Source organism: Phasianus colchicus, chromosome 2, assembly GCF_987193195.1.
Source record: "Phasianus colchicus chromosome 2, bPhaCol1.hap1.1, whole genome shotgun sequence".
Classification (NCBI taxonomy): Eukaryota; Metazoa; Chordata; class Aves; order Galliformes; family Phasianidae; genus Phasianus; species Phasianus colchicus.
Genome location: NC_143437.1, coordinates 76627115 through 76644362, shown reverse-complemented (window position 1 = coordinate 76644362; position 17248 = coordinate 76627115). Strand labels below are relative to the sequence as shown.

Sequence of the window (17248 nt, the reverse complement as noted above, 5' to 3'; positions counted from 1 at the left end):
AAGGCCCATCACCAGCAAGCACTGCAAATATACTCTAGGTTGAATGGAAGCGTTAGGCTTTAGATTCGTTGATGTTAGAGAGAGCAACTAACAGTCAGGACCCATAATGTATACCAGACATTAAGGTACTGTATACAAACATTTTAAAGGCAGATAACAAGTATCAGCACTGTGACAGTTCTGGTTTGTAGCGCTGCAAAAAAACACTCTTTCCACGCACTCAAGTTCTTTACTTTAAAAAGGAAGCTGCCTTACAGTATTAAAATATTCCCCACTTTACACTTAAGTTTCCAGCTCTTCTTTTCTCAGAACTTCTCAGGTTCTTTATATTCTCATCTCCAAATCCAGTAAGAACTTAAAAATAAAAACAAACAAAAAAAAAAAACAAAACAAGAAAAATCCAAACAGAATTAGCTCACATTGTGACAGATTACAGAGTGAAAGATCTCTCTCGTGGAGAAAAGCAACACAAAATATATATGCTGCTTTATTTGATTTTTTTCTGCTTTGCATTTTCAGAGCATGATCGCTTTCCCCCACTCCTGTATAGCGGAGAAGGAAGATGACTTACTGTACCTTCTTGTTGTTCTCAGAAGTGGGACTCAGAATTGTAAGCTCAGGCCTGCTTGGTTTAGGCTTGGGAGATTCACAGGAGTTGATAAAGTTCATGATGAATGGCTCTAAATGCTGACCTTTCTGAAATAAGAAATGAGTGGCCTGTCACTTGCATAATTACAGAAGGGGAGGAAAAAAGAAACACAAACAAGAAAAAAAGCCACCACAAAACATGAGTTTCCAAACGAGTTTTTCACTAGCTTATACATTACTGAGTTGCTAAAATTAGTAATTGAAATTAAAAGGCTGGCAATCTGGAAGACTTACCTCTTTCATCAGTTTTCCTGGAACAGATTTTATAATCTTACCTATAATTAGGAAGAATAAAAAAGTCACTGCTTGATCTTAAACATACCACAGTAAAACTCTTTTCCCCATTTTCCATTTTTTCCATTCCTTATGGTGCCCATTCTGACTCCAAGCTCTTTGTAGCATTTTGATATATCAAATTTTAAAATAGTTATTAAAACTAAGAACAACACACAACAAATAACGAGTAAGATGCAATAACAAGACATTTTTCTCTGCCAATCAGTATCTAGCATTTCATTTTAAAATACTATTTTAAAAGTTGATACAAAAAGCTATGAAAAAGTCTTCCATGTATCCAGCTTATAACTTAGTACTCAGTACTCTTCAAGATAAAATACTTAAACACAAAAATATCAAGATGATTATCTGATTGCTTTAAAAAGCAATTACAGTTTCTGGTGTCTAAGCTCTTAATCCTTCATAATCATTTATCACAAAAAAGTCATAAAAACTGAAATTCTCTTCTTGTCCTGAAAAGCTTGGCTTATCTGGAGATATTCTGGAAGGCTGAAGCCTTGAAACTACCAGTGAGCAATGGTTTGCAAATTGGATAGGCTACAGCTGTGATCTTCAAAAGAGCTCTCTCTCCTGATAAGGCTATAAGAATACAGTGTAGTAACTTTAAATGCCAAAAAAATTAGTTTTATTTTAGGAAAAATACTGCTCTGAACATATTGCTTATCTACATATTGTTAATTTTGGAACGTACATTGGAAAGTATGTGCAAGGATCAAATGATAATGTTACTAACTCTCACTAAAAGCCCTACTGAAATGCCACACGTGGCTAAAATGATGTTTATGGGAGGGACACGTACTCTCACATGAGCATGTGTGAGATGCCTTAAAGTAAATGAGCCAAGCCTGTCTGAATGACACAGATTCATCTAGAGGGAAGAGGTTTTTTTGTTTATTTGTTTGTTTTCCCTTTGTCTGAAACCAACCAACCCTTTAACTGGAAGAGGACCATCAAAACTCATTCCACATCTTGGTAACTTGTTGAGCACAGCCACCCCAGCAGGTCCACTAATACTCAAAGGTAAATTATAATAAGAAACAGTTTATACCACCACGTCCACAAGCAATGTCTGTCTTGGCTAGATTTGACCTGGGACAATGCCATAAATCTTATTGTACCAGCACACCTTATTTTGTGAGTGATAAGAGGTGTGAAGGAGCATAACTGTTCATTCCCATATCCATATACTTACACAAGCTTATCTATTCATTACTGCTATCATTTAATCACAGAACATACAGTATTAGTAATTGCCAGCACAAACAACTGCGTATTACATACCAAGATTCACATCAGGCAACATTTTATCAAGAAACTGAGTCTCTCCTCCATTAGGGGACAGGAAGTCAGCTAAAAGTTGGCTGTTACTTAGTTCTGGATGTTGCAGAAGTTTCTTTGAAATAGAAGGAAAGAAAAAAGTACTTTAAAATTCATCTTTAAAAAATCAATTTGTCTATAGCTATACATATATACATATACACCCAAAGAGTGTTATATTACCATAGAAACTGTCATTTCCAAAATATTTTTCACGTGAAACCTGCAGTTAAAGTTTCATTTGTCCACTTGAACCCTTTTAATAACCCATTAATTAGAAGCAAAGAAAAAAGAAATAGCAGACATTCATTTGTTAGTCTTAAATTATTAGTTTTGGAATATTCTCAGCTCCACAAGACTGATACCTGCAGATACTCCTGAAACTCCTCCCTTTTGGATTTTAAGAACTCATAGTTCTTGGGACCAATAATTCTCTTTGAGGGAAGCTGAGCATCAGGAAAAGTACCTAGCAAAGATATTGAGCAAATTAAATTATTCTCATAACAGAACAAACATTGCTTTCCTTATTTTAAATTCCAGCTTGGTACTGGGTAATAATTGCAGTAGTAGGAAAGTGAGTTTCCAGGTAATGGAAAACATACCATGAAATTCTGTTAGCTTTGACTCAAGCACATAAAATTCCAGATACCTCCTGTAGACTGACCAGTGCTCAGGTTCATGCCCAACTGGAAAAAAAAATACAGCAGTAAAGATAAGTCAGGTTTTACGCCACTTGGAAGATGAATTATGCAACAGCAAGTATATGTTAGATAATTATAGGAAAGATTTCAATTATACTTAGCCTACCCTACATCAGTAATTAAAAAAAATAAGAAATCCCACTGAGGTATAAAGTATTAAATTAAAACGCAATCTAAATGTAGAGAGAATGTACCAACAAGGAAATCATCATCTCATTTAGTGGATACCTAAATTCTAATCAGTGGAGCACTGCAAAACTGACTGTGTTAGATCTATTCTCAAACTTTTAACAAAGTGATTTACATAAATACTGCAGTTCTCAGCATCACTATCTTGCATCCTGATCGTTCTTCCTCCTGGAAGATACCAGAAGATACCACTAAAAAACACTTAAACACCTCCTGCTCATTGTGAAAGTATTATTTTCATTAATACAAATCCACATGATCCTAGAGTGATGCTATTCTTTCACTCAGTACAGATATATTGTTATCTGTATAACCAAGCTACCTGCAAGCCAGAATGGCTCCCAGTACAAAATATTTCAGTTCATTACTAACTACATTGTAATATCATTTATAAAGCTATTAATTATTCCAAAGTTCAAAGAGGATCAAGGAAAGAACCATAGCAACAACTCTTCTCCCCACTCTCTCTCTCTTTTGGAAAACGAAATTATGGAACTTTTGCATTAAGTCTAGATGGAATTGATTCACTCTGAGGAGTCACTTTCAAAATCAGAAAAATCATGCATGATTTGCACACTGCAAACAGTCATGAGAATACTGCACAGCAGAGCAGTCATTCTGAGTTAAATGACATTTTAATTACCCACAGCATTACATACCCGCCCTTCTATCATTTCTCTCCACATCAATGCAGAACACCGGAATTCTCTCCTTTCTGTCTTTTCTCTCCAAGGAGGGGTCATCAAAAAAATCTACATATGGGATGCTGATTTTCCATGCAGAAAGGTTGCGAGGTGTGTTTGGGGTACTAACAGCCTCCTCAGGGGAATCATCTTCCATCACCATCACGCCTTCTTCAATCTGTAAAGATTCAAACACTCCAGAGAGTTCAATTTTAATTGGCTCAGTCTACCATTGTAAAGCACACACGATAATAAAGTGATCAAATTTGTGCTCAGGATCACTTGGGAAAATAAAAGAACAAAAAACCCTCATGCCATTAATGGAGTTCTTGATAGACTTTTTATTTTTAGATTGGCTATAGATTAATTTTAAATTAGCATATTTTAATGAGAACTTAAAGCTTTTATAGCATTATCAAGTTTCATATCTGATATTTCAAAGAAAACAGAGAGAGAGATAAGAGAAGAACACTGGAAGGAACAGCTGGAAGAATGCCTTAGACACAGACCATTTGAGTGCTACTGGAACCTGCTTACATCCAGCACAGATGCAGTGCATTTCCTGGCATACTGGGAACCAAACTGAAGACCTGAGCTTATTAGGTCAAAGTTATCCCAATACAATTAGAGACAGAAGCCAGCAGTGCACCAAACTAGCAGGTTTCTCACTCCCAAAGCATAGCGCGCTGGAGTGTGCTGTGGAGGAGGCATTAATCAAGTATTTACAAGAAGGTAGTGCAGGGCTGGGCTGGGAATTGGGAGCACTGCCTTTGCTAAAGTTAAAATAGGAGATTTTAATGCAAGAATTTACAACATGTGAAACTAAAGCAAACTGAGAAGCATGAATCCAACTTTCGGATACAACTTCCCCTAGCTTCATAGTTTACAGATGAATTCCTCTCAAAGGCCAAGTCTAGATGTCTGAAAAAGTTTTGCCTGTATTGGAATACATGGGATATATTGAGATCTGCGCTGCAGATTTGGCTCCCTGCATGTGAACCAATGTATTTTGGCTGTGTCTGCACCACAACATTCACACAGCCATGACTCAATTGCACCTGAAGCACAAGTTGTTCAATTCTCTGTGGTGGTCTCACATGGATATTGGTAGCTAAACGCCACCATGCTGCTTTCTCATTCTTGCTTAAAAGGCTGGGAGGGAAATGCGTTGAAAAAACTTTGTGGATGGAGATGAGAAGAGCCAGAATGCACTCAGCATATGCGAGATTAATCTCATTTATTGTCTTTTGCTAACAGACACATACACTTGAGAAACTAAAACCACCTTCTCCTACCCACTTTCTGCTGCAGGGCCTGGTCACTCCCATGGGACATTGGTGTTCCCCCAACTGGTCCCACGTGGGCTTCCAATGGACTGCAGCTCTCCCAGCACCGCCACCAGCCACAGGGCCCGCAGGCTGCTGGGCTGCAGGCTGCTCCATGCTTGGAGCTCCTCCTGCTCTCACTTTGGTGACTGCAGGGCTGTTCTCTCCCATATCCTACTCCCCTCTCCCAGCTGCTGTTGCACACATTTCCCCTTCCGTCCACCCTCAGCTGTGGCAACGGCGGGTCCCCTTCAGAGAGCAGTTGGAGCTCTGCTCTGACATGGGGCAGCGCTGGGCTCTGTTCACAGAGGGCTCCTCTGCAGCCCCCTGCTACCAAAACCTTGCCATGTAAGATCAATACGCAAGCAATCTTTGTTCCATTTTGTTTTGCCTTTGCACAATGCTAGAATGATTCTCCAGCAAATCACACTGTGGACCAATGTCTTCCAAAGCAGACCTCTAACAGATGCAAAAACTGAATCACCTCAGTGTGCCTTTTTGCTTCTGTTTACCCTTCTCATTCAATGAGAAGAGCAGCTGCCACACGCAAAGAGCTGTCTCAATGGTCAATCCACACAGACCACACCCAGCTAAGATGGGTCACAATCTGAGAGCCAAATCACAGATTGTGTGCTTTCACAAAGCAAACAAAAATAAACTGAGCCTGAAGTGAACAAATTGCAAACACCACAACTACAGGATTAACTTACACCAAAGAAGAGACGCTCTGAGCAGCAACTTGTTTTGTTAAGGACTTGATCAAATCCACAATTCTATACTGAACTCTTGCCTACATTTTCTGATTTCTTTCCTCCTTTAATTTACTACTGCTTGCAACTCTCACCTCCTGTTTCGTTTCATACACTGGATTATCCTTGTGGCCTCAGGGCCAGAACCTTGCTGTCTTGTTCACATGACCCTTCCAAGGCTTCACTCTATCATGAGTTTGTGAAACTGCTGTCTTCACCAGATTACTCATCTGACTACTAGCCTGATTTTGGTGCTGACATTATGCAATTTCTTACACATCTCAACTACAGCAACTCACTGTAATTACATTAACTGAAAGCAAGAAAGCATGAATTTCTGGGGTTTTCAATCCTTTCTAATAAGACTACCAACCCATAGTAATCATTGCTACCTCAGTCTCTTTCTATTTCCTTTATCCAACAAAGCCACAAATCCAAGTTTACCAGTCTTCTTGCTATCCTAGGAACAATATCCATGCTATAATATGCACATCTTCTGCTGTATTTTAATTTAGCTTACAGAGATTAAGGCTGCCCTCACGTAATTGGCATTACCATATTAGCAGCTTGCAAAACTGCGGAGCCTCAGAAATCTGCTAATTCATTTCTATCTGTATGCAGTTTCCTTACACTACATGGTTTTCTCCTACAGGTTTTCAGCTGTAATCATCATTTTGTCAAAAAAAAAAAAAAAAAAAGAGAGAGAGAGAGAGAGAGAGAGAGAGAGAGAAAAGGATAAATAGAAGAAGCTACAGATATTTCAATTTTTGTCAGAACACAGTAATGCTCCAAACACCATTTCACTATCACTCTTTATTAACCTTGAATCCACCTAGCTTATGTTATCACCAATTATTTAAATACTAAATCAAGATCAAACTCAGTGGGAGGAAATAACTTTCATTTCTTTCACACACACATTAATCAAAAGTTGCTAAGACTGTGCTCTGCACTGCCACTACCCTATAATTATGCTGTCTTAAGCACTGCCAGCTCATGTTTAGACTGGGACAGCTCTTCCTCTGACTCTGTGACGCCTGCTAGGAAACTACACCTCAGCTCCTACTGTGACATTATTAAAGCTGTATTAAACTACTGAATTGTTTATATTCAGTATTCACTCAGGAAACGAAGCCACGGGTCTGTCCAGCACACTGGAAGCACAGTAACCTTGCAACAGTTTAATGTTTTCTTTCCCTTTTCTTCTTCCCAATCACACTTACAAATGAAGCGACTGAGGTTTTTCCCAATGTTTGTCTCAAGTGTTTTTACTAAGAGCAGAATCCTCCTTTCTCCCGAATTTAATAAAGGAATTTGAGATAATGCTGCACTTAAAACTCTCTATTCTTGCCAAAGATAAAATCATTCTGTCAGTCTGAAAACTTACCTCACTAAGGATAAGTCTCCATATGTTCTGCCTCTCACTGAATTCAGGAATTTCTCACAAGTTAACTTCTTGCCCTCTCTCTGATACAAAACCATGTTCCTTCTCTTGCACAGTTGCTTCAATTATATTTCAACTATACTTCATCTATTAATTCCTCCCTACCACACGGGAATTATACTTCAACATCCTTTAGCTACTAGAGTCTATAAAAGCGATCATCTTGGTTTCAACTGCGACAGAGTTGATCATCTTCATGGTGTTGGATGATGCTACATCTTGGCTTTAGAAGAAAAACAATGTTGATAACACATCACATGAAAAAGCTTGAAAACTTGGGAGTTGGCTGCTGGGGGTAACCACTGCTTGGGCAATGGCTGAGCATCATTCATGCTCATAGATGGTGAGTAATTGCATTGTGCATCACTTGTGTTGTAAATATACACCCTCACATATCATCATTACTGTTATTTCTCACTCCCTTTTCTGCCTCAGAAAATATTTTTTTATCTCAAACTATGAGTTCCACCACAAACTCCCACCAGTTTTCTCTCTCACCTCACTGGGAGTCAGGGGAATAAATGAAAAGCTTATCTGCATCCTGGGTTAAACCACAGGAACGATGTTGGAAAATAAATCCATTTTCATCATAATGTGGCCTCCCAAGAGAGAGCAGACAAGTGACATCAACAACAATTTAACTGTCTAGTAAATTAATAGCAACAGTTTAAAGACGTGGCCTATATGAAGATTCAGACTGCAGAAAGCATTCCATTTTAAGAAAAAAAATCCAACTATTTAGAGTTCTAAGTTGCTGATTCTTTCCCATTCTCTTCTGAAAGAAATTCTAGATGAATAATGTAAGTTTGTATTTACACTTGTCTTTATTTAGGCTGTGGAAAATGAACTGGCAGTTTATAAGGCTGATAAATGCTTACAGGTCTTATTTTGTAAGGAACAGGTATGAAAGACTGTTGATAGGCACACTGTAAAAAACTATGGCTATCAACAGCTGACCAATCTTCCTACTTCTTTTTTTTTTTCTTTTCTTTTTCTTTTTTTTTTTTAAACTTTCCATTTGTCCCCCAACTATGCTTCAGAAACCAATGTCCCAAGCAATAATTCTACCACTGCCTCTATTCATTGCTATTTGGCATGAAAGAAAACGTTAGCAAAAAGACATGCACAAGACAAATGAGAAAGGACTACTAGCTCATGATCTTGAGAAAAGACAACATATCACAGTCCAGCTTCATAGCAATTTCTCCAGTAATGTAAGCTTTTATGATCTGGTGGCAAACTTCAGAGTGAAAAATCACATCCCATGAATACCACCTTATTATCCAGAATTATAACATGGCACACTAAGTTTTTAGAGAAAAATGCATTGCTTACAAAAGTGTATGACAACACTGCAATTAGTATTTCTTCAAAGAAAGTCTACTTAAGAAATCAGTTCAAATGTACAGTAACTGGGGATGAAGCCTTGGCTTATAAATGACTACAGAAAAACTGAGGCTAAGTTGCTGGCTTCTGATTAAGTTAATCAGGGAATGCAGCGAAGTAAGACAGCAGAAAAACACAAGCTTAACATTTTCAAATAAGTGAGGGAAAAAAACCAACACAACTAATATAAAGTCTAAAGAAAAACAAAAGCTTTTACTTACAAAGTCATCTTCTCCATCATTTAAGTTATAGTTAGGTAGCATAGCTCCTTCCATTGCAGAACTCTTGAATACACCTTTTATTTTGTTGCCAATTCTGCTGATGCCAAATGATTCTCCTCTTTTCTGTGTGGTCCTAGGATTACAGAAGCCAGAGTTCACACTATAGGGCATACTACAAACCTCAGCTCAGCAGGCCATTGCACATAATTTGTAGATTAAGAGAAAAATGCAAAACATACATAGTCAATACATCTACACTATAAATATCTACAATTCTACTTCAGTTGAAATTCATTTAGAGAAAGCTTGAATTTTTTTGGTTACACTCACAAGAAATTTGGATTTCTCATATGCTTAAATGTGAACTAATATTAACACACTAATAACAGCATCACAGTAATGTAGTCCATAGAATAAACAATAAACTGTATAAAACAATTTTGTTTTGACAGCAGAAACTCTGGTATTTGTACATGCACACACACCAAGAAGGTCACTAACTCTGTCCTTTTCCATGTATTCTTATTTAAACATTTACCCACTGTTGCCAAGTACTATAAATGGCCTAGTTTGATGCACTTTTTTTTTTTTTTTTTTTTTTACATAAACATCCCAGATTTTTACAAGCATGTAAAATCTTGACTTTTAAGCATTAGGAACAGACAGAAAGAATGTGCAAGGAACAAGACTGAGCATGAGACAAAACAGATGCAACTGAAAAATCTTGGCTTGAAGAGTCAGTCTGACTGAAAGATGAAGAATTAAAGTCTTCTTCAGAAATAAAGGAACTCATGATAAATCATTCAATAAGAAACACGTTACGGGAAGATAGTTTGGAAACGAATAGCACTCCATACTGAGAACAGTTTTTATAGCATTTTTATGCCCTTACAAGACCTGACACCAAAGACTATTTCTTAAGAAGAAAAGCAAGTCATGACTAATTCTGGAAAGAAAAAAGTTGCGCAGCTCACAGGCAATTTAAAAACCAATACAGTGAACTGCAGAATCGAGGACTCATTATGACTTTATAGATTACTAAGATTCAAAAGACAATATTTTACATGAACAAAAATATTCAAAGTATTTTCTTTTTCCTTTAAAAGAAAAAAATCTTTCTTTTACTGCTTTTCAGTAGTTCACAGGTAAAGCATCTTCACCCCTCAAAAAACCTTGCTGACATCACCAACTGCTGACTCAAAGCACCTGTGTGTTACTAACAGACTATCTTCCTGTTTTGTAATTTTACCCAGACTGTACATGATAAAGATTACATAAATAATTCACTGTTCTTTCATAGGTATTATTTTTCCTATCTCATTATTATCAGTTCCAACATAGAGACAGACAACAGCTATCTTTCTGATCTCTGTTAACCAAAGGTCACAGCACAAACATATGGCTGAACAATCTTACTCAATTTTAAACAACCTCTACATGTTTCTGAGCTGATCTTTTTTCACATTTGAGATCTGAATCTTGTTCAAGACCTTAAACCCAAGGATAGCAAAATACAAACCATATTCAAAGTTAGACAGTTTTCCTAGAAGGCTAATCCTTTACAGCCTTGGCTTGACTTTCAAAGACATTGTTTTTATTCTTGCATGAAACTTTTGCAGTAGTCAAGATTATGAATATTATTTTGTACCAGTTCATAGACTTGGTAGAGTAATGAAGTTCAGATTGGTGAAGGTATGTTTTCACTCTGATAATGATGTAGCAGTAGGCAGAATACCTACCTAGGGAACATGCCTCATGACTGCAGAGCAAGCACTATGCTGGAGCAGTTATGCAGTGATGGATTAGGATAGGATTATCTTCACAGTGAATGGTACCAATTAAGAATACAAACTGGTGGCTTGTATGCTACACAGACACACAGCAAAGAATGGTGACAACACTGGACTGGTTTGACCAAATACTTAAACAGAGCACAAGCCAAATAAGACATGAGACATAAGACATAAGATGAGCATGGACAAAACCTAGGGAAGTTAGTAGACAGAGAAATAACAGATGATCAAGCTTTTGAAGCTAGCAAAATTTTAAAAAGTCCCAAGAAATTCACAGATTCAGAGTGTAGGTGAAAAGGAAGAAATGGGGCTAGGATATGGCCAGGTTCAAGGCAAGGAAGAAGAAAGAGGAGAGATGGTGGCCAGTTTGGAACAGAAATGAAGTCCACCAAGACTTGCTGATTTGTTACTGTCAACAAATAACGTAGAAAACTTTCATTGGGAAAATATCCCATTCCCTCTAGTGCTGATCCACATAACAGCACTGCTAAACCATCAATCTAGTTACTTTCTTGGCAGGGCTTCGGGTGGGAGATTCTGTAAGTTCCAACATTCCTGATGAATGATGTGATGACAGCAGGTTGGATTTCATTTTTATTTTTTTAAAAGTTCCAGAATTCACACATATGTAACATTAAAAATTGTTATTGCTAATCACTCCAGAGCTAGGAATTGCAAAGAAAGTTTGCATTGGTGCTATCCCACACTGTAGCATTCTTTAATGATGGAGAGCTGCAAAATAATTCTCCCACAGGATCAAACTTATAAAGTGGTCAGTCTGGGTTATGCAGGTGAAGAATGCTGCTGTGAACCTGTGTGGGGAAGGTAGTACCAGACAAGTCATAGCTATCAGACAAGCTGGATTTTTACATGTATATGAAATCAGAGTACCATCTTCTTTTGTCCGACTAAAATCCGTACACCTGATTAGTAGAAACACTGAGTGCACAGAACTGCTTTAAAATCAGAGTAAGTTAAAAATGTTATTAATTGTCCAGCACACTAGCAAATTGTAACTGAGCTGGCACGTAAAAGATTAAAAGTTCCCATGAACTTGATTCCTATTCTGTAAAATGAAGTTGCTAATGCTCCCTCATGAATAGCATGAGTAATATATAAAATACCAATGTCCTTGCTGACAACTTCCAGGAAAAGTTCCTTATGAAAAGATACTGAGTTTGGATAGCACGTATTAAAAGAAGCATAAATGATGAGAAAAATCACTGAACAGCAATTATAGCATTAACGAGTGACAGACAACCTAGAGCATGAACAAAGAAAATTATTAAAAAAACAGGATATGTTGTAATCAAACCTCCAGCAGTCAAAAGAAGGGCTGCACAAAGGATTAATTTGGAGAATGGTGCTTGACTTTAAATATGATAATACTTATAAAATCATTATGTGAGCATGCAATGCCAGGCAATGATCCTACTGAACACAGCTGTGCCAGGCAAAACAAGACGTTATGTGGATGAAACCTCAAACATGATCTGGAAATGTGGAGTAAAGAAAATTATGGAAAGCTTCAGAGGAGCCAGCAATCACAGGCAAAAGATACATGAAGTTAAGAAACGTATTCCAAAATTAACAACAATAAACAAATAGTTAACAGCAATGAATATTAATATACTGCAAACTTGTGAAAATTAGTAATTAAGCACTTTCTAAACAATGGTGCAGAAAACATGGGGACAAATGTTTAGTCTGAAGAAGGCACATTTTAGAAAGTAAAATGGATGATTAATTGTTGTTATAAAGGCTGTGTGATGCAGTCATGATAGACGCAATGCAACTAACACACAACATTCATTGAGTGTTAGATAGACTTACCGGAAGTCATCCAAACTCAGGCTACTTCTGCAACAACAGGCACACACATTACCTCAGAGCCCAGGTGAAAATAATGTCAAAAGAAAACAACAACAAAAAATCTCAACAGACCTATCCCAACAAAACTGAATAGGCTTGGGCCATTGCTACAGATTGAACACAGCTATGGGAGAATAGAGTTTCTGACCTAAAATCCTTACAAAGTGAAATGAGAACAGTGCTTGAACATGTCATCAGCACAATGACCTCTGAATTTAAAACTCCTGTTACTAAAATTTTCTTTAAGATTCATTTTAAAGAATGATTTTCTTTAAATCAGTAGCTGCTTACGCTGGTTTTCATTGTTAAAGTTAATTGCAGTGCCAAGCAGGTATCAAAGTTCTTCTGTAATCTACATGAAAAATTCACATAGGACTCTAGTTCACTTAGCTTTTTTTTTTTTTTTTTTTTTTTTGGTATGTGGAACCAATCCCTCAGCCATTGACTCATTAATTCTTGCTGAAATGTTTAAGCAGGTTGACCATACATAAAATCACTATACATGCTGCATTTTTATTTCACAGGAGCTACTGAACTCTGGACAAACTGATGGAACCCATGGAGGTGGATTCACTGTCCCTGGAGGTGTTCAAAATACCTGTAGATATGGCCCTGAGGAACACGATTAGTGTGCATGGCAGGGAAGGGTCAGTGGTTGGACCAGATGATCTTAGTGGTCTTTCCCGACCTTAATGATTCAACGATTTTATGAACATCATAGTTTACTGGATTAAAATACTCAAATTTCAGATTCTGTTTTACAATAGGTACTGCCTTCTAAGGCACCATGATAAAAGACAGTGCAACTGTGAAAATGGAAACACATACTAGCAAACTGGAAAGGTTTATGACTAAGAGAAACTATTATATCAGATACAGCTGCTTAACTCTGTGGGTTTTATTCCTAAACACTCCTCAAAAATTTTAACATCTTCTATTTGGGCCTACATTTAAAAAATGTTTTAATGTTATTGTTCACCCAGTGATGAGAAACTGGGATGCTTCTTCTCAGAATACACATAAGGAGAAACATATTTATTGTATATATTTCAAACACTGGAACAGGCTTCCTTGAGAGGTAGCAGATGCCCTCTCCCCCGCCCCATGCCTGTTAGCATTCAAGATATTTGGACATTGCCCTCATTAATGTTGGTTAGCCCTGAAGAGGTCAGGCAGTTGAATTAGATGATCTTTGAAAATCCAACTGAACTATTTTATTCTATTCTGCTGTATGTTCAAGGTGTGTATAGAAAACCCAGAAGTCTGGGAAGCATGGCCACATACACTAACTAGTAGGTAGAAAATACCAATGACAGAGTTGAACTGCTAGTCAGTCATCAAAATATCCTGCATGAATTCTTTACACTCCAGAAATACCTGTGACTTGTTACCTTAGCAGTTTTCATTGGACATTATTTGTCTCTCTGTACAAGTTATGATTGCTTTGTGCAGTTAAAAAAGTGATTAAAAATAGAAATTATACGTTGATAATCTCCCACTTTACTCCCTAGAAATTTCCCACTTTACTCCCTAGAAATTGCTCTATAAAAATAACTTCCTTGTCTTTTGATAACTAAAATCTTTCAACACACTGCCCATATATTCATTCCTCTGGGATTTCAGATCTACTACTTGATCTCAGACTTTTTAGTTAATCCACCATATCAATGCAATACATGCATTTGCTCTAGCAAAACTTCAAAGCCGTGGAAAACAAAACTCATCACTTTGCCTGTAATTTCTCTCAACTGGGGCTAAAGCTAAAAGAGAGAAGAAAAGGCATAATGCACATGGATAGTATTTGGAGTAATTCCACAAGTAATCTCTACTTTTTCTGGCAGCGATTATCCATAGCAGATTCAGCAGAGGGAAAATCCAAAGCAATGAGCAAACGACTTTCAGATAGGATCTTTGTTTCATGGGAATATTCACTTAAGCATCGTTTCAGGAACGAACAACATCTCTTATTGCAAACCATTGTATTTACTCAGGGCATTCAAATCATTCTAAAATGTGAACCAGATATGTTTTCAGTAATGGTGATTGCACTCCAAGAAGTGTGACAGCCCTTCCCCAAACAGAATAAAATTTGGTTATTTTGTAGCCAGAGATTTATTTTAAAAACTCTATGTAACTTCACTCTTTCTGTTTTGGAAAACAAAGCACCAAGAAGGTAGCCTAAATATTTCCTTAATTTGTCTAGATTTAGGACGTGTGTGACAGGATCCTTTCACTCTTGAGATAGATCACTTTGGAAAAGATACCAGAGGCAAATTTTTAGATCTGTATGAAATCTTGTAGTCACATCCAAGAAAAGCTGGAGTGTGGTTTAAAGTCAATATTCCTAATGAAATATCACGTAGGTGACAAACACAATTTGGACAAGATGCCTTGTATGCTTCTTTGCTAGGGAACAGAAGTTTATCACCACCAGTCTGAGAAGGCACTACTCTTAAGCCTGAATCTTGGAGTCAAGAGATCTACAAAGACTACACATAGATGTCGCAGATTGAGAAACAAGAGAAAAACAGAATGTTAGCAGAGAAGAAGGGGATCTCATGTTACATAAAATTCATAGTAAACTACGAGTCAAGAGGGCTGTTGCTAGGTGTATCTGTGTAGACGTTGTTACACAATTTGCTATTATTCCCATAGAAGGTAATTTAAGAAGATAAACACGAGTATTTTCTACAGTACTGTGGATCTTATTTCATCCCAAGAAAGAAACCCAACCCAAGTTATAGAATGTTTTAATGAAGTTTTCCTTCTTTTGGTTAGAATATAAAAAAATTGATTCTGAACTGGGCTTTTCCATGACTGAGCTATCCAGAATAGCAGAAAATACAAGAAAAGAAGAGCTCTCAAGCTCTAACTTGCTCCAACACCACAGTAGAAAGGCTCCCACTCTCACTGCAATAGACACTTACTCTTCTCTACAGGCATTTGGAGCGTGAAGTTGGTAAGCAAGCATATAGCCCAAACCCAGAAACAAGGCTTCTCACACTACATTTCTACAATGAATGAGAATAGCTGTTGGAATAAACACACATCTGACCCAGGAGGAATAGCAAACTTTTCCTGTCACAACTAAAGTGAATTCTCATATCATGACTAAGTTGGTTACATGCATCCCCTTAAGAACTGAAGGTGATACATCATTTCACAACACAACAGCATGCAAATGCACAGTCACTTACAGGCGTGCAAATAAAATGTTGATTTTCTTATTTTGTTCTCACTTGTACACTTATTTTCCCCTTCCCTCCTCTAAAATGATGAAGTCTAAATCACAATTTAAATTCTTTTCTGTAGAACACTTCAAAAAATTTGTTCTTTCAGCATGCAACTTGGCATTTTAAAAAACACACTACTAAAAATTTACATACATTAATATTAAGCAGTAGCAAAACTCCCAGTTTAATAAATTGAAGCTTTCAACTGAAAAGCAAAGAAAAAAATTAAACATACTGCTAAAGATACCTGTTAAACTTTGAATTGCGTGTTGGTGACTCCGCTCCTCTTAAAAGGTGTCTGAAGTACTACAACAGAGAGAAATAAAACACTGAATAGAGTACTGGACTAGCTAGGAGGGAAGGGCTACTATGACATAACATTGTCGAATTCAGTAAGAAAGACCAGAAGTAATAGGAAAACTAACCATAACCTTGCAGCTACAACATTCTTCTAGAAAAGAATTGACTGAATTTGCAATACATGCTTCCAGGACTACTTATTTTAGTTACATCATCTCATGATTAAAACAAACAGGAAAAAATAAAAGCTAAAAGTAAAGTCTAAAATTAAGCAGTATAATCCTTGTTAAAAATCAAGCCCTTGAAGTATTATAGCTATTCTAGGAAAGTGACCATCAATACCATTTTTGAGAGATACATTTTATGAAACAGAACATAAGCAAGGTAAATATCTGATTCTAGGATAAGTCAATATATTCTGCCTCAAACAAATGTGAGAAGCTTAGCACACAGTTGGATTCATACACACAAATTACAAAGGGAATGGAAACTCGGACTCAACTTCTGTGTTTAAAGTGTTGTCTATTAGAAGGCTTTAAAAGCAGCTGTGTGGCCAGTGTGATGACATTATTTATATAAACTTGCATTCAGAGCCCAGTTTTCTTCACTAATCATAGAACAATCTTAAATACCTCGCAAATGGCTTATAATGATCTTCTGGAGAACATACTCTTGATTTTCAGATGCTGGAATGAGTAACACTGAAGGTACTAAAATAAAATCTTTGTAACTTTAAGTATCAATGAATTTTACCAAGCAAACAAAGGTATTCTAAATAGTATTTTATGCCTATTAAGAAGACAACTGTTGCACCAAACCTGCATATAAAAGAAGTGGAGGAAGGAATGGGATTTTGTAGTAGCAGTGCTATACAAGAAATTATTACACCAAAAAATATTATTTTTTCTTCTTTTTTTATTCTGTTGATGACGCATTGAACTAGAATAAATTTAGTTTTCTGAGATTAGTTAGATGTCAGAGCTGAGACCAAAGTGAAAAATGAAGATGTATTTCTCAGATACACATGTGTGCAGCTTATAAATAGTGTATCCTACAAAAACAACAACTACAAAAAATAACAATATTGCTT

General features: G+C 36.8%; 1 protein-coding gene across 2 annotated transcripts in view; it reads right to left on the bottom strand.

Moving 5' to 3' along the window:
• SNX14 (sorting nexin 14) overlaps positions 1-17248 on the bottom strand; it is a 46663-nt gene that overhangs the window by 8664 nt on the left and 20751 nt on the right. Inside the window, exons 15-23 of one of the 2 annotated variants that reach the window (XM_031611186.2) lie at positions 16106-16164; positions 12587-12613; positions 8961-9093; positions 3812-4013; positions 2865-2948; positions 2628-2728; positions 2227-2338; positions 883-923; positions 577-696 (exon numbers count right to left, since the gene is read on the bottom strand). In XM_031611186.2, coding sequence (XP_031467046.1) covers positions 577-696; positions 883-923; positions 2227-2338; positions 2628-2728; positions 2865-2948; positions 3812-4013; positions 8961-9093; positions 12587-12613; positions 16106-16164 — 879 coding nt within the window. The remainder of the gene's footprint in view (positions 1-576; positions 697-882; positions 924-2226; positions 2339-2627; positions 2729-2864; positions 2949-3811; positions 4014-8960; positions 9094-12586; positions 12614-16105; positions 16165-17248) is intronic. The other variant, XM_031611187.2, reaches the window with a different exon arrangement.